This window comes from Fringilla coelebs (assembly GCF_963513975.1).
Source record: "Fringilla coelebs genome assembly, chromosome: 27".
Taxonomy (NCBI): domain Eukaryota; kingdom Metazoa; phylum Chordata; class Aves; order Passeriformes; family Fringillidae; genus Fringilla; species Fringilla coelebs.
In genome coordinates, this window is record NC_140053.1 from 2,565,978 (window position 1) to 2,587,179 (window position 21,202).

General features: G+C 68.2%; 1 protein-coding gene across 1 annotated transcript; it reads left to right on the top strand.

The window, feature by feature from the left end:
- Positions 1–104: 104 nt before the first annotated feature.
- Positions 105–21,196, top strand: RARA (retinoic acid receptor alpha; the record flags this gene model as incomplete). Its single annotated transcript, XM_084222187.1, has 9 exons — positions 105–238; positions 7,291–7,586; positions 17,846–17,994; positions 18,099–18,240; positions 19,061–19,221; positions 19,307–19,483; positions 19,558–19,762; positions 19,946–20,104; positions 21,099–21,196. Coding segments are annotated over exons 2-9 (1,269 nt in total), but the record flags the coding sequence as incomplete, so codon positions are not given.
- Positions 21,197–21,202: the final 6 nt, after the last annotated feature.

Below are 21,202 nucleotides of genomic sequence, written 5' to 3' on the forward strand. Positions count from 1 at the left end.
GCCCCGCCCGGCCCAGCCCCGGGTAAAGTTTCCCCGCGAGCACATGACTCGCAATGGCCGCGGCCGCCGCTCGGTGAACCCCCCCGGGAGCCCCCACCCCACCCCTCCCTCACCCCTCTAAGCCGGGGCGAACCCCCCCCCCCCTTCCCCCTCGCTCCTTCCCGGTGCCGCCGCCATGCAGCCACCACCGGGAACTCCCCGGGTTTAAGGATTTCGGTGTTGGAGTCTCCGTGAGCAGGTAATGAGGGGGCTCTGGATCTACCCGTGGGAGCGGGGTTGGGAAGGAGGGTCTTGGTGCGGCTCCGGTACCGCCTCTGGGGATCCCCCTCCGGTAACGGGTGATCCCGGGGTTCCCGCAGCGGGGGAGGGACTCCGCCGGGCTGCGGCTGCCGGGAGCACCGGAGCCGCAGCGGGTTCGGGATCGCGGCTTCGGCCTCTGCCTCCTACACTGGGCTTGGGGCTGCCGGAGTTCCCTCTCCGAGTACCGACTGCCTGGGCGCTCCCGGGCGGCAGCGCTGCCCCCCCACCCCGGGGCGGGCTCCGGGGACGCTCCGCTAGCCTCTACACCCCACCGGGGACCGGCCGACCGCCACAGAGCGCGGTGCTGGGGAGACCACCCCGGGATTACCGGGCTCCCCTGGGCCGCCGGTGCGTGCAGCCACATTGCCCCCACCTTCCCGCGGCGGGGGGGGCCGGGGCCGCTTCCCCTTTTCGGGGTGCGGCGGGGCCGGGGCCCGGCGGGGGAGCGGGGCCGGGAGCGCGGGGGGCGCCGGGGGCCGGGGGGCGGGAGCGGCGTCTGCGCCGTTTCCTGGCCGGCGGGCGGAGGAAGCCATCGCTCTGCGCGGCTGACAGGGCGGCGGCGGGCGGGGGGGCCCGGGGGAGCCGGGCGGGGGGCGGCGGGGCCGGGGAAGGGACCGTCGGCCGCTGGCTCCCTCCCGCAGCAGCTGCCCGGGGCCGGGCCGGGGGCGGCGGAGGCCCCGCGGGCACTGGGCGGGGTGGGGGGCTTGGGGGTGCAGTCCCCCGGGTGTTCGACCCCGACGGAGCGGGGACCCCCCCGGTAACGGGGAGCAGCGCGCCAGGTTGGGGCGGGCCGGTGCGGGGACAAATCTGTGCGTCTGTCCCCCAAATCTGTGCGTCTGTCCCCCAAATCTGTGCCTCTGACCTTTGACCTCGTTGGTGGCAGGGCCGCCCCGCAGCGCGGCGGGTGCTGGGGGGGACACGGGGGTTCCCCAAGGCGGTCTCCCCGCTCCAGGGAGCCGGGCAGGCACCGGGTGGTGGCTGCGGGTGCAGCACCGACCGTGTCCCCGCGCCGGGATTAGTGGGTGACGGCTCTGTGGCTTAGCGGCCCCGCGGCCGCTGCTCCCGGGCCATATGTCACCCGTGGGCCCCCACCCTGCCCTTGGGGGTGACCTTGCTGCGGCTCGAGGATGCGCCTGCTCCCGCGGGTGCTCGCACCAGGGATGCCCGTGGGTGTCGTGGTGGGTGCCTGGCCCCTTTGCCCATTGCTCGCAGCCCCCCCAGGTGACACGGTGACACGGCCACCGACAGCGGGATGACAGGAGCAGGGCACTGCCCTGCGCCTCATCCGGAGCTGCCTGGTGCCTGCGGCTGCTCCATCCCACAGGGACACCTGGCTTCACTCAGCTGTCCTCATACATCCTCCGTGTCCCCGCACTCGGTCCCTGTGGCAGGAGCAGCGTCGCGGCCACAGAGCCTGGGGACGGCTGTGCCACCGCCACCGCCTGCCCTGCGGCGCTGGGATTCACCATCCCGCCGCTCTGCATCTATTTATATCCAGGAGGTTCTGGTGTGACAACGTGCCACATTTGGCCGCGCGTGCCCTGAGCCGCTGTGCCCTCAGCTACTGTCCTGGCAGCATCCAGCGCCGATGCTGGTGCTGCCACAAAGAGAGTGGCTGGGTTCTGGGGTCCCCCAGCCCTTTTTGGGGCGCTGCTGCAGCACTCCAGGGCTGGAGGAACTGTGAGCGCCCTGCAGTGCGTGCCTGGAGCCTCAAGGTGCCCCATGCTGTGGGGCACCCCTGGCAGTGCCAGCCCCGGGGGGGGGCGCAGCGAGTGCCGGGGGGGGGTGTGCGATCATATCTGTGGTGACACATGTGCTGATTACGGAAAATGGGTTAATCTCCCTGCGGCTGGAGGCGGCTTAGTGGGGGGTGGCTCGTGGCAGGGCCCGGCGAGGGGCCGCGTGCGCCCGCCGTGGCCTCCGCTGTCCCCACTGAGCCCCGGCTGCCAGGCGGCGACAAGGGACATGGCAAGGGGACGTGGCAGCGGCGCACGGCCGCCTGCCCGCCCTCAGCCAGCCTGGGCACGACGCGGTGGGTCGCGGTGGCCGCGGCATGGAGTGGTTTGGCCCCCCCAGGTACATCAGGGCTCCGCTCCCGGGAGCCTGCCCAGGCTGGGGGCACGGTGCCACCAAATCCCGGTGTCCGGGGGTGTCGCGCAGCCGCCTGCCCGCGGGTCCCCCGCACTGTGTCCCGAGCGGCCCCGTGCCAGCTGCACTTGTCTGCCGGCTGTCGCCGAGCCAGCGAGGGCTGTCTGGGGCCGCGCTGTTCCCGGCACGCCATTCCCAGGGCGCCGGCTGCCGCCGCAGCCTCGGCTAAAAACAACCGGGACTGCCGCGAGTGGCTTCTGGGGCACCATCCCCCTGCTTCCCGGGAGCCCCTGGGGAACGGGGATGGGGCACTCCGGGAGCCCTGGGATGGGGCGTTCCGGGAGCCCTGGGATGGGGCGCTCCAGGAGCCCTGGGATGGGGCGTTCCGGGAGCCCTGGGATGGGGCACTCCAGGCCTTAGGGATGGGGTGCTCTGGGAGCCCTGGGATGGGGCACTCCAGGCCTTAGGGATGGGGCGCTTTGGGACCCTGGGGTGGGGCACTCCGGGAGCCTTGGGATGGGGCACTCCAGGCCTTAGGGATGGGGCGCTCTGGGACCCTGGGGTGGGGCACTCCGGGAGCCCTGGGATCAGGCACTCTGGGACTCTGTGATGGGGCACTCCAGGAGCGCTGGGATGGGGCACTCCAGGCCCCATGGATGGGGCGCTCTGGGAGCCCTGGGATGGGGCACTCCAGGCCCCAGGGATGGGGCGCTCCAGGAGCGCTGGGATGGGGCACTCCAGGACTGTGAACCCTGGGCCTGTGGGTTCCTGCTTTCATCCTGAGGGTTGGGATGCAGGGTGGGGATTGGGCTGTACCTGGGGATGTCCCATTCATGGGCAGGCAGGGGTGGCTGTGTGTGTGTGTCCCCAGGGTGCTGTCCCCACGGTGTGAGGGGCTGGTGGGTCATGCTGGCTGGGACACCACTGGACCTTTAGGACTGGCCTGCTCCTCTTAAGGCACCCACGGTGCAGCCAGGCTGGAGTGGTGCCGATGGTGGCGTGGCACAGCTGTGGCCATGCCAGGGGCCGTGGCGGGGGCTGGGGCACCTGTTCCCACAGAAGAATGGCGCGTCTGGTGGTGGGTGCGGGAGGTGTAACCGGAGCGGCGCGTTCCCAGCGTAACCGGAGTCGGCCCGGCCGCAACAGGTGGAATTTCAGTTTGTGGCTCCTGGCAGCAGAGAGATGTGGGGTGCTGGGGTGAGGACCCACACTACAGGGCCAGTGGTGACTCCCTAGGGTGTGCCTCCATGGGCTGGGGAGGCCAGCATGGACAGTGTCCCCATGGGCCAGTGTGGTGTCCCTGGTGCTGTGTCTGTGCTGGGGGAGCCATGGTGGCTCGGTGTATCTTGCAGTTGGTGTTGGGATGCTGGAACACCAATTCTGCCCAGGGACTTGTGGTGGGGCTGAGCAAGCCCTTGGGTCGGCTGCTGGCCCTGGGAAGGAGGATGTAGGTCCTGGGGTCTGCGCTGGCCTCAGCATCCTCAGATTCCTGTTCCCAGCAGCCTCAACTCCGGCACACGCTGGCCGAGTGTGTGCCGCTGGCTCCGGCCGTGCCGCAGGCTGGGCATGATTCACGCCTGCCCGGGGACGTGAGAAACGTGACGGTGACTCACCGTGGAGAGCTTTGGGGATACGGGAGAGGGTCTCTCTCAGCAGCCCTGTCAGGGGATCACCTCACCACCCCTGCACAACGCTGGCTTGCCTGGGGTGTGGCCTGGAGGGGCCGGTGGTGGCGGGGGGCAATGGGGGCAGCCAGGCCCTTGGCCTCGCGTGCGAGGCCACCCCGGGCTGGCTCTGCTGCCAGCGAGGAAACCGCAGGCTGCAACCGCAGTGGCTCCGCAGGCGCTTCCTGCCCTGCCCGGAGGCTGCCATCCTGTGCCCCCGTGCCTCAGCACGGCAACCCCGCTCTGCCCACACACCACGGGGACAGCCTGGCACGGGGAGGGTCCCCACTGCCTGTTCTGGTCAGGGTGGGGGACGCACACGGCGGCCGCTGACAGGTTTGGGGGGTGCGGGATGCTGCGGTGGTAAACCCTGCGATGGCAGCAGGGACAAGGGGCTGGGGTGGCAGGGCAGTGGGGTCATTAGGCAGTGGGGTGATACGTCAGTGGGGTGACAGACTCTGGAGTGGCAGGGGAGCAGGGTGAGAGAGTCTGGGGCGACGGACTGTGACAACTGGGCCGGGACTGAACTGAAACCTGTCCGCCTGGGAATCGAGAGTGGCGAGGGGAAGCTGCGGCCGGGCGCACGGTGCCCGCCGGCGTGACAGGAAGGGCTGGGTCGCTGCCCGCTGCCCTGCCAGGCACCCCCCAGCACCCCCAGGCCCGCTGGCCCCCCGCTGCCGGGGGTGCCAGGGCGGTGCCCCCGTTCACGGCGTGTCACATCCGGGCGCTGCTGCTGCCATCGCCGTGTGCCCCGACAGGAAGCACAGCTAGGTTTGGGGGTGTCACATGTCACATGTCACATGGGCTGGGGTGCTGCCTGCTCCGGGGGTTTTGCGGGGTGTCAGGGTGAGCTGGAGGTGTAGCTGGCTGGGGTGTGCACTGGGGAGGGGGTGTTGTGGTGTGGCCATCATGGTGGGACCCTGATGGCTCTGTGGTTGATGCTGGCTGTGCTGGATGTGGATGTGGGCGCTGAACCCAGCCTGGGGGGGTGACAGTGGGGGGCTGCCTTTTTGGAAGGGGTCTCTTGTGGGACTGTGCCAGTGCTGCCTGGCCTGTCTGGGTGTGCACACGTTTTTGCAGAGGGCTTTGTTCTCTCTTCGAGGTCACAGTGGGATGGTGGCTTGGGCAGCTGCGTCCCACCTCAGCTGTGTCCCCCACCCCCAGCCATGGCCCCCCAAATTATGTCCCCCACCAGCCCCACTGCTGCTGGCCCTGGGAATGGTCTGATCTGCGTGTCCGTGCGTCTGTCCATCTGCTCCCGGGGGCCACCCCCGGCCCGGGTGGGAGGTTCCTCGTGGCTGCATTTGGCCCGGGCCCCGCAGCAACGTTTTCCACGGGGCTGGAACGAGGCGCTGGATTCCAGGAAGCTCCGGGCCTCGTCCAGCTCCTGCGGGGACTGGAGGAAAAGGCGTTGGGGCGGGTGAGCCTGGGCCCAGCCGAGGAGGCTGCGCGGCCCCTGGCCCCACACTGCTGACCCGAGAGGCTCTGGGAATGCAGCTTGGTCAGGACCCCCATTTGGGACAGCCAGGACCCCCATGTGGGATGCCCAGATCCCCCAGTTGGGGAGCAGCAGTGTGCTGGGGGCTGTGGCGGCGCATGGTCCCAGGGGAGCTCCTCTGGGCAGCTGCTCCTCCTGCCCACCAGCACCCATGGGAGCAAGGCTGGCCATGATCCCTGGACCCTCCTGGCCACTGCTGGTCGTGTGGAGCACTGGGAGGGGGGTCGCTGGGGTGCCCGGTGACCAGGCCAGTGGCGTTGGCCTGGCTCAGTCCCTGGCTGGCCGGTGGTGTGGGGGGGCCTGAGCGGGTTGAGTAATTGGGCCCCGGCACAGCTGGCGCGGTGCCCGGTGAGCACTTGGCACCGGCAAACATAAACAGTTCTTCCCGCGCCTCCCTCCCCTGGCTCCCCCCGGCCAGCACAACTCGGGGGCCACGGCCCGGCCGGGGGGGCCATGGGCAGTGCCCCACAGCGCGGGCCAGGCTCCCTGCAGGGCCGTGTGTGGAGCCCAGGCCAGCCCTGTCCCCAGAACGATGCTGAGCTGGCGTCCGGCACCGTGCCCTGGCAATGCCTGTGGGAATCCCAGGCTCACTGGGGTGCAGGGGCGGCTGTGACCCTCACCCAGCCACTGATGGGTGCCCACCCCAGGGTGACAGGACCATCGGTGTCCCCATGGGTGCTTCCCACTGGGTCAGTGGGCGCTGGGGTGAGTTGGAAGAATGGGGGTCCTGCCTGTAGTGGGTGCACCCAGCTGTGTTCTGGGGGGGCGGGCAGGGCCATGCCCATCCCGGCCCCTCCCCAGCGCCTTGCCGGGCGGCCCAGCCTTGTTCCTCTGGATCCTTTTCCGCCTCCGCGGGGCCGGGAGCCAGCACTCTCGGCAAATAAACAGCCCCCGCCGGGCCCCGCGCCAGCACTTAAATAAACAGCCAGCCCGGGATTGTGAAAGACCCGCGCCCCCCTTCCCACCGGCCCCCGACCGGCCGGGGCCAGGGGTCCGTGCCGGTGGGCACAGGGCATGGCTCGGCTCGTGGCACAAGGCACAGGGCTGTGTCACGACGGGCACAGCCCAGCCCTGCGGCCGGCAGAGCGCCCCGGTGCCGGTCCCGGGGGGCTGAGCCCCCTCCCCATGGGGCCGGGGGCTGAACTCCTCGGGATCCGCGCAGGGATGGGGGGAGCGCAGCCGGAGTGGGCGCGTGGCCGTGACGGCAGAGCCAGGCTGGAGCAGAGCCTCTGTCCTCAGGGGACCCCAGTGTGCCCGTGTCCCCCCCCCCTCCCTGTCCCCAGCTGCCCTGCAGCCCCCCCAGGCTGGGGCAGGGGTTGCTGCCCCCAGGTTCTGCTGCGTGCCCCATGTCCCATGGCTGGCCTGGCAGAGCAGGTTTGGGATCATGGTGTGGCCTTTGGCTGGAGGGGGTGCCCTGTGGGGCCACAGTGTCCCCAGGCCGTCCCCACGCCGTCCCCCCTGTCCCCTCCACCCAGCTAAGCTGGGATTAGTGAGCTGCGCCTGCCGGTGCCGCCGTCCCGGTGTCGTTAATCGGGGGGATCGGCGTTAATCCCGCACGGAGCCCCAGGCCCGGCCGGCTGCGCCCTCCTGGGGCCGGGAGGGGATGCGGCTCCGTGGGGGGGGGGGGCGGGGGCTGGGGAAACTGAGGCACGGCTGGCGGGTGCCCCACGGGGAGGGGTGGGGTGGGGGGGTCAGTGGTCACAGCCCCTGTGCTAATGCCCCTCTCTGCTTCCCCCGCAGCGCCGCAGGAGCAGCGCCAGCCGTGAGGACAGCCCGGCAGCAGGGCACCCGCGGGCCCCATGCTCTGCTCGCCCCCGGCACCCTGCACCTGAGAGCCCCCCGCAGCGGAGAGCCCACCATGGCCAGCAACAGCAGCTCCTGCCCCACGCCGGGTGGGGGGCACCTCAATGGCTACCCTGTGCCCCCCTACGCCTTCTTCTTCCCACACATGCTGGGGGGGCTCTCGCCGCCCAGCACCCTGGCTGGCATCCAGCACCAGCTTCCCGTCAGTGGATACAGCACCCCGTCACCTGCCAGTGAGTACCAGAGCCCTGAGGGGGCTGGTGACACCCCCAGTGCTGGAGGGATTTGTGGGGACCCCTCTGTCCCCAGTATGGGGTGTGGGATCCATAGTGTGTCCCTGGAGCAGTGGCACTGGTGAGGGAGGGTCTCCTTGCTCCCAGCCACACATGTGGGGAGCTGATTTTGAGGGCTCCGTGGTGCTTTTCCTTATATGTCCCTGTGAGTGCTGCTGCTGGGGAAACTGAGGCACGGAGTGGTCAGTGGCCCTGGTGGGGTTGTGTCATTAATTGCAGCCACCTTCATTAGTGGCTGGTTATTAATGGCCTGCAGGCCCTGACCGGGGTGTTCCTGTCCCTCTCTGTGACCAGCCTGGGTGCCAGCGGGCGCTGTGTGTCCCCACGATGGCTCTTTGTTTGCCGGTGGCAGGGCTGCCATGGGGGAGGTGATGAAGGCGATGAAGACAATCATCATCACTGCTGCTCCCGATTCCATTTCCCCATGACAGGGTCGTCCATCACGGCCCCGGTAATCACTGCCTGCCATGATGGCAGCTGGGAGCCGCTGGAGGTGGGCTCCCACCCGGGATCCCCCCAGACCAGCACCCCTCAGCGTGCCTCAGTTTCCCTGGACGCCGTGCGGTGGCTGCCGGACCTCTTCTCACCCCGGCCCCGGTGGTGGGTGCCCGTGCTTGCTCCCTGCAGCATGAGTGCCCTGCGGCGCCCGCTGCCGGGGAGAACCCCGTGGCTCGGGGTGTGGCGGGCCCCCCCCGGCCCGTCCTTGGCCCCGGGGGCCGGTGCAGGTCCGGGCAGGGCCGGCCCTGGGTGCTGTCCCCCGCCGGAGCCGCCCCGGCGGCGGTGGGACCCAGTGGGACCAGTTCAGCGACTGGGTGTCGGCGGGTGGGGCCACTCCCCCGCGCTGGCTCTGGGGCCATTCCGGGCGTGTGGGAACAGGCTGGGGGGGCCGCCTGTGTCCCCCCCTTCACTGACACTGAGGACAGGGCTGCGGGCACGGCTGGAGGGTGTCCTGAGGCAGGTGGTGAATCGTGCCTCAGTTTCCCCTTGGCTTTCCCTGCTGGGTGCCCGAGGGATGCAGGGGGTGGGGGCACCGTGTGTTGCCCCCTGCCTGTAGCATCCACACAGCTGGTGGGTGCCCTCTTTGGGTCGGTCCTGCAATATTGGCGTGTCCTGTGGTGCCACTGCTGTCGCTGCTGGCTCAAGGAGGTGCCCGTGTCTGTGTCCCGCCTGCGGGGGGCCGGTGCCGCCACCCCCTCCTCGCCATGTGTCCCGCCCTCACCAGATGTGCTGCAGCTGCGCGGCCCCGGGCTGGGCCCTCCTGAGGGTGCAGCTGCCCCTCCTGGGATGCGGGGCTGGACAGGGCAGCCCGGCGGGTCCGTGGGCGCCGGGATGGGGATCTGGTGGGGTGGGAGCTGCGTGTGGGCACGTGTGTGCTCCCACGAGGGGTGTGGGGACACAAGCCCTCTGTGTGCCCTCTGCGGGCAGCGTGGAGCTGCGTGTGTGCTGCTGGCAGTGCCGGTGCTGTGTGTGCACAGCTGGGGCTGTGCAGGGTGTGCACACGTGTGTCACACGTGTGTGTGTGTGTGTGCCAGTCCCCTCTGTGCCTCTTTGTGCACACATGTGTGTCGTGTGTGTGTGTATCAGTGCCCTCTGTGCCTGTGTGTGCACACATGTGTGTCATGTGTGTGTGTGTCAGTGCCCTCTGTGCCTGTGTATTGGTGACACACAGCAGTGTGCCCCGTGCCCCTGTGCCAGGTGTGTACACGCGTGTTGGCACGCGTGGCACCGCTGGGTTGTGCCTGTGCCCCCATCCCCATCCCTGGGAGCTCTGTGGCGCCTGCCTGTCCCTGGAGGTCCCCTCCCCTCGCCCACTGCTGGCCCGTGGCGTGTCTCGGGGGTCCCTGAGGGGCTCCCTGTGCAGCCCTCGCCCTGATTCCCAGGCCTGGCTGCGGGACGCGGGACCCCAGCCCAGCCCCCGCGGCAGCCGCGCCCCCCCGGCCCCGCTCGGGGCTGCCGGGACAGGGGGCCCCGCGCCCGGGCTGGCCTGTCACCCTACCCGCTGGCTCCGGTTTCCTCGCGCCGCAGCCGCTCCCCCGCAGCGCCCCGTAATTAATTAATTTTTAAAAATTAATGAGCAAAACGTGCTCCCTGCAGGCCGGGGGCCGGGGGGGGGGGGGGGCGCGGGGCCGGGGGGCCCCGCTCAGGGCAGTGGCCGGGGGAGCCCCGCGGGGTGCGGTGCTGGGGACCCCCCCGGCCCCCCCATCCCTGCCCGGGGAAGATTGATGAGGCGCTGGGCCCCCAGCCTGGGAAAGCCCATTAGGCGGAGGTTCTCTATCACTGTCAGGGGCCGGGGGGAGCCGCCTGCTCCAGCCGGGAATTCGCCGGGCTCAAAAGCGGCTGAAGGGGATAAATGGGGTCTTTTGAAGTGGGCGGGTGAGAGGGGGGCTGCGGGGCCCGGGGGGGGGGGCTGCGGGGCCCCGAGGTGCCGGTGCGGCGGTGGGGGAGGGGCTGGGGGGGGTTGTGTGGGGTCCCCGGGCATCCCTGTCCGTGGGGACTGCGACCCTGTGATCCCAAAGCCATCCCCTCCGGGCACGGGGAGGGTCCTCCATGGGGTCCCCATGGGCTGTAGGGTGGGCTGGGTTTTCATCAGCCCTTTGGAGGCAGATCTGTCCCCCCGGAGCATCGCTCAGAGAGCGGGGCCAGGAGGATGCGGGGCTGGGGATGTTGCTGGAAGGGCCCCGTTTTCGTGTCCTCAGGCTGCTGGTGGGATGTGGCTCAGGGCGGGGTGTGCCTGTCCCCCTCACACTGCGGGATTTACGTGCGGGGTGTCCCCTCGCCCAGTTCCTCTTGGCTCTGGAATTAAGGCTTTGTTGTATTTTTTTTTTTTTTTTAATAATCTCTGTTTCTTCCTGTTGCCGCCGACGCGGGACGGGAGGGGATGCGGGACGGGAAGGGATGTGGGAAGCGGTGCAGGAAGCGATGCGGGATGGGAAGCGCTGCCCGTCGGGGCGGCCTCCGGCACGGCCCGGCCGCGCGGTGCCACCGCCCGCGTCCCCTGCGCCGTCCCCTCCGTCCCCTCCATCGCAGCCACATTCTTTCCAGCGCTGGTAAATGAGTCAGAGCAGACATTTGTCATGTTCGCTGCAGGAAGTTGGAGCAGCGCTGGGCTTTTGTTCGAAACCTGCTGGCTAAGCAAAGCCCCGACTTCCCATTATTATTTAAACAGGCGCTGCCGCGCTGCGCAGCCCCGCACGAACACACGGAACACACGGACACGCGTGCACAGCCACACACTCGGGGACAGCCACACACGTACAGCCACACGCATGGGGACAGCCACACATGTACAGCCACTCATGGACAGCCACACAGACATGTACAGCCACACACAGGGACAGTCACACACAGGCACAGCCACACACACGTGCACAGCCACACACACGTGTACAGCCACACACACGTGTACAGCCACACACAGGGACAGTCACACATGTGCACAGCCACACATGTGCATAGCCACACACACAGGGACAGCCATGCATGTGCATGGCCACACATGTACAGCCATACATGTGCACAGCCACACACACAGAGACAACCACACACATACAGCCACACACGCACACAGGACAGTCCCAGAGCCACACACACACACACACACACACAGATGTGTGAGGCAGTGCCCGCATCCTCCCAGCCTGTGCTCCTCCTGCCCGTGGCAGGGCCCAGCTGGGGGCTCAGTGGGGCTCCTCTCCCTCCAGGGCAGCCCTGGGCTGGGCAGCTGGAGCCAGGGCAGTGCGGGTGCCGTGCTGTGCCCGCTGTGCAGCAGAGATCACCTCTGCAGAGGGAAGTGGCACCCCCAGGGCCTGTCCTTGGCGTGTGACCGTCCCCACTGTCACCACTCGGGCTCCCTGGGTTTGTGGTGTCAGCTTTAGCAGCGCCTTGTGTGAAGGGGAGTGGTGGCACACGGTTCTGTGCCCTGGGCGGGTGACACGCCAGCACACACGTGTGCTTGCACACACAGATGGATACAATGGGCTGTGCACACACCCGTGTGTTCATGTTCTCAGCTGTGCTAGGTGGGACACGGTGTCACACACGTGTGTGTGTGTGTGTGTGTGTGTGTGTGTGCGCGCGCATGTGTGTGTGTGTGCAGGACGAATGCACACGTGTGTGCACGCACGGGCTGCCCTGTGCAGGCACACACACCTCCCCGTGTGTCTGTGCAGCAGGAGCACACCTGGCCCAGCTGCAGTGGGGATGCAGACACGCACCATGCTCTGGGAACATGCATGAACACACGTGCACATGCATGTACACAGACCCACCCACCCCCCCCGGCGGGGGGGCCGAGGGTCAGGCCGAGGTGAGCCCTTCCCGCGGGTTCACCCGCAGTTCACCCGCATCCCATTAGGCAAATGAGCTGCGGCCGCCGGGCAGTCCCCGGGACCCCCCCGGGACCCCCAGGGCCCCGTCATCTCCGCCGGGCAACCCCCGGGCCCCCCAGCCCCGCCTTGAGCCCCTCCCCATTTCACTCCCGAGTGGCACTGCCCCCGCGTGTCGATGTCCCTCTGCATGTCCGTGTTCCCCTGCCTGCCCCCTTGCCCCCGTGTGTCCATTTCTCCGCCGTGTCCTCCTGCGTGTCCGTGTCACCTCATGTGTCCGTGCCCCCACCACGTCTGTTACCCCCCTGCATGTCTGTGTCCCTCTCGGTGTCCGTGCCCCCCCTCCCGCATGTTCTTGGCCGTGTCCTGTGTCCGTGCCGCCCCCCCCCCGCCCCGGTGTGTCCATTTCTCTGCTGCGTGTCCGTGCCCGTCCCCGGCATGTCCGTGCGCCCCCCGCCTGTCCGTGCCCCGTGTCCGTGCCCCGTGTCCCCTCTCCTGCGGGCGCCGGTGCGGCCCTGCGGCGCGGAGCGGGTTAAGCGCGGGGAGGCGGCGGGTGCCGGGAGGGACCGGGGCTGGCGAAGCCGCAGAGCCGGCGGGGCTGCGCCTTCCTCCCCTCCCCCCGCCTCCTCCTCCTCCTCCTCCTCCTCTTCCTCCTCCTCCTTCTCCTCCTCCTCCCGCCGCTCGGGCGCGGAGCGAGCGGCGGGGCCGCTCCGCGGGGCGATGGCAGCGCGGCGCGGGGCGCCCCGGGGGCGCGGGGGGGGGCACTGACCGCCCGGGGCCGCCCCGGCCGGGGGAGCCGCCCCCGCCGCCCCGGGGCCATGTACGAGGGCGCGGCGGTGGCGGGGCTGCCCCCCGGCCCCTTCCTCCGCATGGATTTCTACGGGCCGGGCCCCCGGGGCTGCCCCCCCCGCCGCCCCCCGCCGTGGAGCAGCTCCGGCCGCTGTAGGTACCTGCGCACCGGGGGCGGACGGGGCCCCCCGTCAATCGCATCGGGCCGGGGAGAGCGGCCCCGAAACCCGGGCGGGTGTGGGGGGGAGGCTGCGGGGATGGCTGCGGGGTGCGGTGCTGGGTGCGGGGGCCGTGGCCGTGGGCGGGGGGCTGAGCTGAGTGCTGGTCCTGGAAGAGTGCGGGGCTCAGCCCCCTCAGCCTCCTCCCCACCCGCTCCATGCGCAGAAGCCACCGGCTCTTTAAACACCCCCTGCCCTATTTCGGGGGCAGTCGGGGCCGAGCTCGGTGAAGGGGCGCAGGGGGGGTCGTCTCTTGCTCCCCCTTCCCGCAGCGGGGTCCGGACAGCGCCGGCTCCGCCGGGAATTTCGCTCTCTCCTGATAAAGGCTCCGGGAAAATCCAATTAACTACAGACGGAGCCGCCGCTGCTGCCCAGGCGCGGGGGAGCCCCAGCCTGGGCCCCCACCCTGCCGCGGATCGGGGGGTCCTCCTGGGCGGGGGGGTCCCGGGTGTGGATGTGAGGCCGGGCCAGTCCTGCTCCCGCTGGCGGGACCCTGTCCCGTGTCCCTAGAGGGGTCACGGCCCGGTGCCCTGTGCAGGGGGGGCACGGAGGGCGTGAGGACACCGCCGTACCGGGGTGGGCAGCGGGGGGCACGGGCAGCGCGGTCCGAGTGCCGGCCAGCCTTGGAGCTGTTCCCCCACGGGGATGGAGCCCTGCTGTGGTTTGTGCCCACGGTGTGGGGGGCGAGTGAGGTTTGGGGGGGCTGGAGGAGTCCCGTGTCCCGGCCGGTGTCCTGGCACCCACCGGCCACCGCAACGGCCCCGGGAGAGTCCTGCCGGGTTCCGTGGGACTTTCACCCCGGTAAGGGCGGGGATTGCTGGCGGAGGCCCATGGCGGGGTGCCCGCTGTGCAAAGGCTGTGCGGCCGCGGACCCCCGCTCTCGCTCCCCTCATTGTCTCGGGGCCGCTCGACCTTTGCGCTGGCACCGAGCGCGGCCGCGGGGCCTTTGTCTGCGCCGGGGACATGCGGGGGCTCCCGCTGCCTCTGCGAGGGGTGGGGGCTGCCCCCGAGGCCTCGCTGGGGCGGGGTGGGCACGGGGGTCCCGCGCTCCAGTGCCACCCTTAGCGCAGAGCCCCCCGGCTGGCTCTGACTGTCCCGAGCAGGGTCGCTGGGGGACATTGTCCCTTCTCTGTGCCCCCCAGTCCTGCGGGGGCTCCCCGTGGGCAGCAGCGCTGCTGGACGTGGGTCCCCTGCCCTGGCTGGGGCACCTCGGGGCTCTGGTCACGGTGACCATGACCTGGCGAGCGCGTGGGCGGCGGGCGCTGGCGGGACTCCCTGGCTCTGTGCCCCTCTCCCGACGTCACTCGAGGTGCCGTGTCTCCCCAGCCTGGGGGTGCCAGCCCGGGCAGGGCTCAGCGGTGCCGTGCCGTGCCTCAGTTTCCTCAGAGCCAGCTGCGGCTGTGCCCGCTGGCCCCGCGGTGCTGGCAGCTGGCCCAGCGTGGCACTGCCCTGCCCGGCGGGGCGCGTTGCGCTGGCATAGGAGCCAGAGCTGCTCGGGGGGCATGGGGAGCCCACCCACACCCCCAGAGAGGACTGGGGTGGCCACCATGGGGAAACAGAGGCACGAGGCAGCTCCTGAGGGTGGTGGAAAATCTCGTAGGAGCCCACCGAGACAGGGGGAGCTCCCTGCTCTGTGGAGCTGTGTGCTGTTGGGGGTTTTGGAGTGCTGTGGGGCTGTGAGAGGGGTTGGATTGTGCGTGGCCCCCCCCCCCCCCGCCGGGCACGGAGTGGCCTCACATGGCCTTGCAAAAACTCTGGGTCGCAGATGGGTGTGTCGGGGTTTTGGAGATGCCTGGTGCTGGCAGGGGGCAGAGACCGGGTCCTGGCAGGATGCCCGTGGGGACCAGGCGGTGCCGGTGGCCGTGAGCAGGACCGGGCACTCCGCAGCTCTGGGTTCCCGGCACCCTCTTCCCTCCCTCCCTCCCCCTTCTCCTGCAGAGGCGCAGGAATTCGGGGCACGTGGGATTCTCATCCGCAGGGAAGCCCTCGGTGGGCCTCCACCCTTCTGTGGGGTGTTTGTGACCCCTGGCACGGCCCTGCCACCGCACCGGCCTGCGGGGACCCCCGGTGACCCCCTCTGCGACCCCCGGGCGGGCTTCCCCCTGTAATCGCCCCATCCTCATCCTCCCCGCTCCGCTGGCCGGGCTCTGTCCTGGAGCCACGGCGGGGTGGTGGCGGCGCGGAGGCCGGTGTCCCCCCCGGGCACTGGCACACGGGGTGTCCCCGCAGGCGCTTTCCCACGCCAGGGCGGGGGTGCGGGTGTCGGGGTGCCCCGGGGTCCCCCGGCGCGGGCAGGAAGCAGCCGGCGGGGCCGCGGGCGGGGGCGGCGCGTTCAGCGTTCACCCGGGATCTGGCGGAGCCGCAGCATCTGGTCTGCAGCTGGAGCCGGGCTGCGCTGCCTCGGCCGGGGGGGACAGCGGGGTCCCCCCTGCTGCGGTGGGGGGGGTGGGTGGGCGGGTTGGGCACTGGGGTCCGCCGTGCCCCCAGCCGCACCCCGTCACCCAGCCGTGTTCCAGCAGGGCAGGTTGGCACCCATCCTGGCCTGCCCAGCGCCTTTGGGCGCTGCTCTGTGCCCTCCCCGTGCCCCCCAGGGGTGCGAGGGGCACCCAGGCCTGATGCTGCCATGAGAGGGGCTCCTGGGGAGCTGGCCAGGCTGGCGGCTGTGTCCGTGTCCCCTCCGCGGTGGCACCGGGCTGGTGACGGTGGTGGCAGGGGATTCCCGGGGTGCTGGCGCAGCTCTGCCAGCGCAGGGACGCGGAGGGAGCCGGGTCCCCTCCCCCCCTCCGCATCCAGCACATCAAAATCTTGTCAAATCCGCGTTTTGTGAGTGCAGCTCTCCACGAGGAAGTTCTTAAATTATATAAAAGAGGCGATAAATTATAGACGACGTTCTCTCAGTCACTTTAATGGCTCCGCTCCCTCGAGTGGCAGCGGTGATTTACTCAGCCTGGGAGCTCTGCCCGGCGCTCGCCCCCGCGCCCATGTCCCACCCACCCCTCGTATCCCACCCCGCACACCCACACCCACCTCGCAGCCTTGTGTCCCACCTTGCACCCTCCCAGCCCCCCACACACACTCGTATCCCACCTTGCACGCTCGTATCCTACCGTGCACACTCCCCTGCTGCTCCACACTCCTGCACCATCACCTCGGTGCCCTCAGATCCCACCCCGTCCATTCCTCCGGTGCCCCACACACTCATATCCCACCCCATACATTCATATCCCACCCCATACATTCATATCCCACCCCATACATTCACATCCCACCCCATACATTCATATCCCACCCCATACATTCATATCCCACCCCACACACTCATATCCCACTCCATACATTCATATCCCACCCCACACACTCACATCCCACCCCACACACTCACATCCCACCCCACACACTCATTTCCCACCCCACACACTCATTTCCCACCCCACACACTCGTATCCCATCCCATCCCACCCCATGTACTCCCCACCCTTTCCCGCACGCTCCTGTCACACCCGCACTTTCCCCGTCCCCGCTGGCGCCTGGGGACAAACCTCAGGGGTGGCTTTGTCCTGTCGTCCCCTCCCTGGCCCCATCCCGTGGCCTTTGGCGAGGGGCCCGTGGCGCTGCCGGCCTGGGGACCCCCACCCCTCACTCCCCAAACCCCCCCACTCCGCTGGGGCCCCTTCTCCGGGCCGGGTGTCCCCGGCCGGGGCTCCCCGCGGCTCCCCGGCCCCGGGGGGGCTCCGGCGGCCGTGGGGCCCTTTTTGGGGTGCAGGGGCCGGCGGGGCGGGGGGGGGCCCAGGCTCCCCCGCCGGGCCTGGCCTTTAATATCCTGTTTGACTGGTTCGCTTGGCTCTGCTGCAGAAAAACATTCTGCAAACATCCCGGAGCAGCCGGGGAGCGCTTAACCCCTGCCTGGCTGTGCCCCACGCTGGGGCTGCGCCCCAACTGTGCTGAGCCCCTGCCCAGCTCCAGGGGTGCACCCTGACTGTGCTGAGCCTTCCCTCCCCATGCCAGGGGTGCAGCCTAAATGTTCTAAGTCCCCCCAGCTCCAGGGGTGAACCCCTAGTGCACTGAACCCCTCCCTGCCCGGGCTGTGCTGGGACAGGGCCAAGGCTTGACCTAGGGAACTTGGGCACCTCCCGCAGGCCCCTGGGGTCTGGAGGTGCTTCTGGGGTGCGAGAGGCACATTCCTCCAGGTTTGGGGTGCAGGAGGGGAACAGGCATGTTCCATGAGGTTTTGGGGTGCAGGAGTACTGGCTGTGTCCCCTGTGCTGTCAGGGCCAGGGTCTGCTTTTTACAGGGACAAAGGTGGCACTGCCCTTGGGGATGTCCTCCATTGGGGGACCTCAGGGTGCCAGCTGGGTGCCACTGTGCCTGTCCCCTCCTGGGGGGCCAAGCTTTGGCTGGGGGTGGTGGGTGACCCTGGGGCTGTGGGGGTCACCGTGTATGTGTAGGTGTCACACTGTACGTGTGCCCACACGTGTGAGTGAGTGTGTGGCACCGGCCCCTCCAGGCTGGCCCTGCACCCTCCGTCCCCTCATCCACTGGCAGTGCTTCCTGGGCTGGGGGCTCCTGGGATCCCGGCCCTTTTCTTTTCTTTTCTTTGTTTTGGTTTTGTTTTTTTTTTTTTTTTCCCTTTTTTTTTTTGTCTGCCTGAATTCCACATCGTCTCTGTGACCTGGAAATGTCACGTTGCATCTTCCCAGCACGCGTCCTCTCCCCGCTGGCCCCGCTCGACCTGGCGCCAGGGCCGGGCTGGGCAGTGCTGGGCTGGGGCTGCCGGGACCCCTGGAGCTGGGGGGCAGCCGTGGGGTGCGGGGTGGGGGGCTCCCTGCCCGGGGGGCTCCATGCCCTGAGTGTCTCCCCTTCCCCACAGCCGTGGAGACGCAGAGCACAAGCTCGGAGGAGATCGTGCCCAGCCCCCCCTCGCCCCCACCCCTGCCCCGCATCTACAAGCCCTGCTTCGTGTGCCAGGACAAGTCCTCGGGGTACCACTATGGGGTCAGCGCCTGTGAGGGCTGCAAGGTGAGCGCTGCCACCGGCCCCGAATGCCACCACGGCTCCCCGGGCTCCTCGGGGTGCTCGGGGTCCCCGTGCCGGGCGCTGACGGGGCCGTGCGGGGTCCCCAGGGCTTCTTCCGCCGCAGCATCCAGAAGAACATGGTGTACACGTGCCACCGGGACAAGAACTGCATCATCAACAAGGTGACACGCAACCGGTGCCAGTACTGCCGGCTCCAGAAGTGCTTCGAAGTCGGAATGTCCAAGGAGTGTGAGTGGGGATGGGGAAGGGGAAGGGATGAAGAGCAGGGATGAGGGGACACTGTGCCTGGTGTCCTGCTCAGGGGGTTCTGGATGTCATGGGCCATCCCAGCAGCCCCCACTGTGTGCCCAGCAAGGCTCGGGGGGGATGGGGACCCCCTGGGATTGTGTCACAGCCTGGCAGTTGCCCGGGCAACACGTGATTGATAATGTCAGAGATAAATGACGCTGAGGAGGCCTCCCGGCTCCGCTGGCAGTTGTCATGGTGCCCGGCTGTGCCCCCGCGGTGGGTGCCCGGGGGGATAGGGCTGCTGAGGCACAGCTGCCTCCCTGAGTCCTGCCCCATCTGCCAACCCCTGGGGGACGGGGACCCCTGGGAGGAGCTGGCAGAGCCTGGGGGGCCAGGAAGTGCCAGGGGGGGTTCAGCATCCCAGGGGCTCACCCTGTACCTAAGAGGGGTCCTGGCCCTCTCAGCCACAGCGGCTGATCCCTGCAGGGCTGGGGCTCCTCCCAGCTGCCACCCCCAGGGTCTCCCGTGCCTTTCACCTAGCATGGTGGCTCAGCTGCCATTCTCTGTCCCCGGGGTCCCTCTCTGATGTGTTGGCTTTGCAGAGCACTGTCCCCTTGGAGAGGGGTGTGGATCCTCCAAGGGTGCAGGGTCTACCTGCACCTCTAATCACTCTTAATGACTTGGGGGATGTTTAAAGGAATCTGTGGGGCTGATGGCTCTGCTGGTGGCAGGTCCCATCCTGCCCTGAGGGGCAGAGCGGGGTGGGGCAGGGGCTGGGTGGCCCCAGGGCCAGGTGACACTGACCCTGCCGTTCCTGCAGCCGTCCGCAATGACCGGAACAAGAAGAAGAAGGACGTGCCCAAGCCGGAGTGCTCGGAGAGCTACATCATCACACCTGAGGTGGAGGAGCTCATCGAGAAGGTGCGCAAAGCCCACCAGGAGACCTTCCCCGCGCTCTGCCAGCTCGGCAAATACACTACGGTGAGTGTCACGGGGTCCCGGGGGTCCTGGGGGCTGGGGAGGGTGACAATTCCCCCGTGCCCTCATCCCCCACCTCCCGCCACAGAACAACAGCTCGGAGCAGCGCGTGTCCCTGGACATCGACCTGTGGGACAAGTTCAGCGAGTTGTCCACCAAGTGCATCATCAAGACGGTGGAGTTTGCCAAGCAGCTCCCCGGCTTCACCACGCTCACCATCGCCGACCAGATCACCCTCCTCAAAGCCGCCTGCCTCGACATCCTGGTGAGCACGGGGACAGGGGGACGGGGACGGGGAGGGGACACCAGGCTGAGCTCCCCGTCCTCTCCCCCCACCAGATCCTGCGGATCTGCACGCGCTACACGCCGGAGCAGGACACCATGACCTTCTCGGACGGGCTGACGCTGAACCGCACGCAGATGCACAACGCGGGGTTCGGGCCCCTCACCGACCTGGTCTTCGCCTTCGCCAACCAGCTGCTGCCGCTGGAGATGGACGACGCCGAGACGGGGCTGCTCAGTGCCATCTGCCTCATCTGCGGAGGTGGGTGCAGGGATGGGCACCTGCCCGGTGCCCGCGGGCCCCCGCCGCGGCCCGGCCGTCCTCCCCCCAATGGCTGAGCAAGGAGACCCCAAATGAAGCCCAAGCGGTGGGAGCTGGGAACCCACAGGATGGCAAGGGGGATGTGCTGTTCCCCACCAACCACTGTGTGTGCCCCCTCCCCAGACCGCCAGGACCTGGAGCAGCCTGACAAGGTGGACAAGCTGCAGGAGCCACTGCTGGAGGCGCTGAAGATCTACGTGAGGAAGAGGAGGCCCAACAAGCCCCACATGTTCCCCAAGATGCTCATGAAGATCACAGACCTGCGCAGCATCAGCGCCAAGGGTGAGGCTCCTGTGGCTTTGGGTCCTGAGGGAGCATCCAGGGGACACTGGGGGGTCTGGGTCACTCAGCACCCTCCAGAGGGGATGAAGGACACACCCAGCACTGCATCTTCTGGGGATGCTGGGGATGTGACCCTGTCCCTTGTCATCAGTGCTCAGAGAGATGCAAAACGGGGGGTGTCAGTTTGAGGGTGCTGTTTTGGCAGTGTCACTTTTTGGATGCCATTTTGGGGGTACTGGTTTCGGGGTGCCACTTTCAGTCTGTTGTTTTGGCTGTGCCATTTTTTGGGCGCCCATTTCGGGGGGTGCCATTTTTAGTGCGCCATTTTGGTGGTCCCATTTGGGGTTTTTTTGGGTGCCTTTTGGTGGTACCATTTTGGGTTTTTGTTGGTACCATTTGGGGTGCCACTTTCAGGGTGCTGTTTTGGGCATGCCATTTTTTGGGTGCCAGTTTTTGGGCGCCCATTTGGGGGTGCCAGTTTTAGTATGCCATTTTTTAGTGTGCCAATTTGGTGGTGCCATATTGGGGTTTTTTTGGGTACCATTTGGGGGTGCCAGATTTAGTGTGCCATTTTGGGTGGTTTTGGGTGCATTTTGGTGGTGCCATTTTGGGGTTTCTTTGGTTACCATTTGAGGGTGCCACTTTCAGGGTGCTGTTTTGGCAGCACCAAAAATGGCGTGCCATTTTTTGGGTGCCAGTTTTGGGCACCCATTGGTGCCCAGTTTTAGTGTGCCATTTTTTAGTGTGCCAGTTTTAGTGGTGCCATTTTGGGTTTTTTTTAGGTACCATTTGGGGGTTCCACTTTCAGGCTGCTGTTTTGGTCATGCCATTTTTTGGGTGCCAGTTTTTGGGGGAGTGCCAGTTTTAGTCTGCCATTTTGGTGGTGCCATTTTGGGGTTTTTTTGGGGTGCCATTTGGGGGTGCCACTTTCAGGCTGCCAATTTTAGGAGTCCTGCTTTGTGGCAGCACCCTGCTGACCCTTGCCCTCCCGCAGGCGCCGAGCGGGTGATCACGCTGAAGATGGAGATCCCGGGCTCGATGCCGCCGCTCATCCAGGAGATGCTGGAGAACTCGGAGGGCATGGACACAATGGGGGGG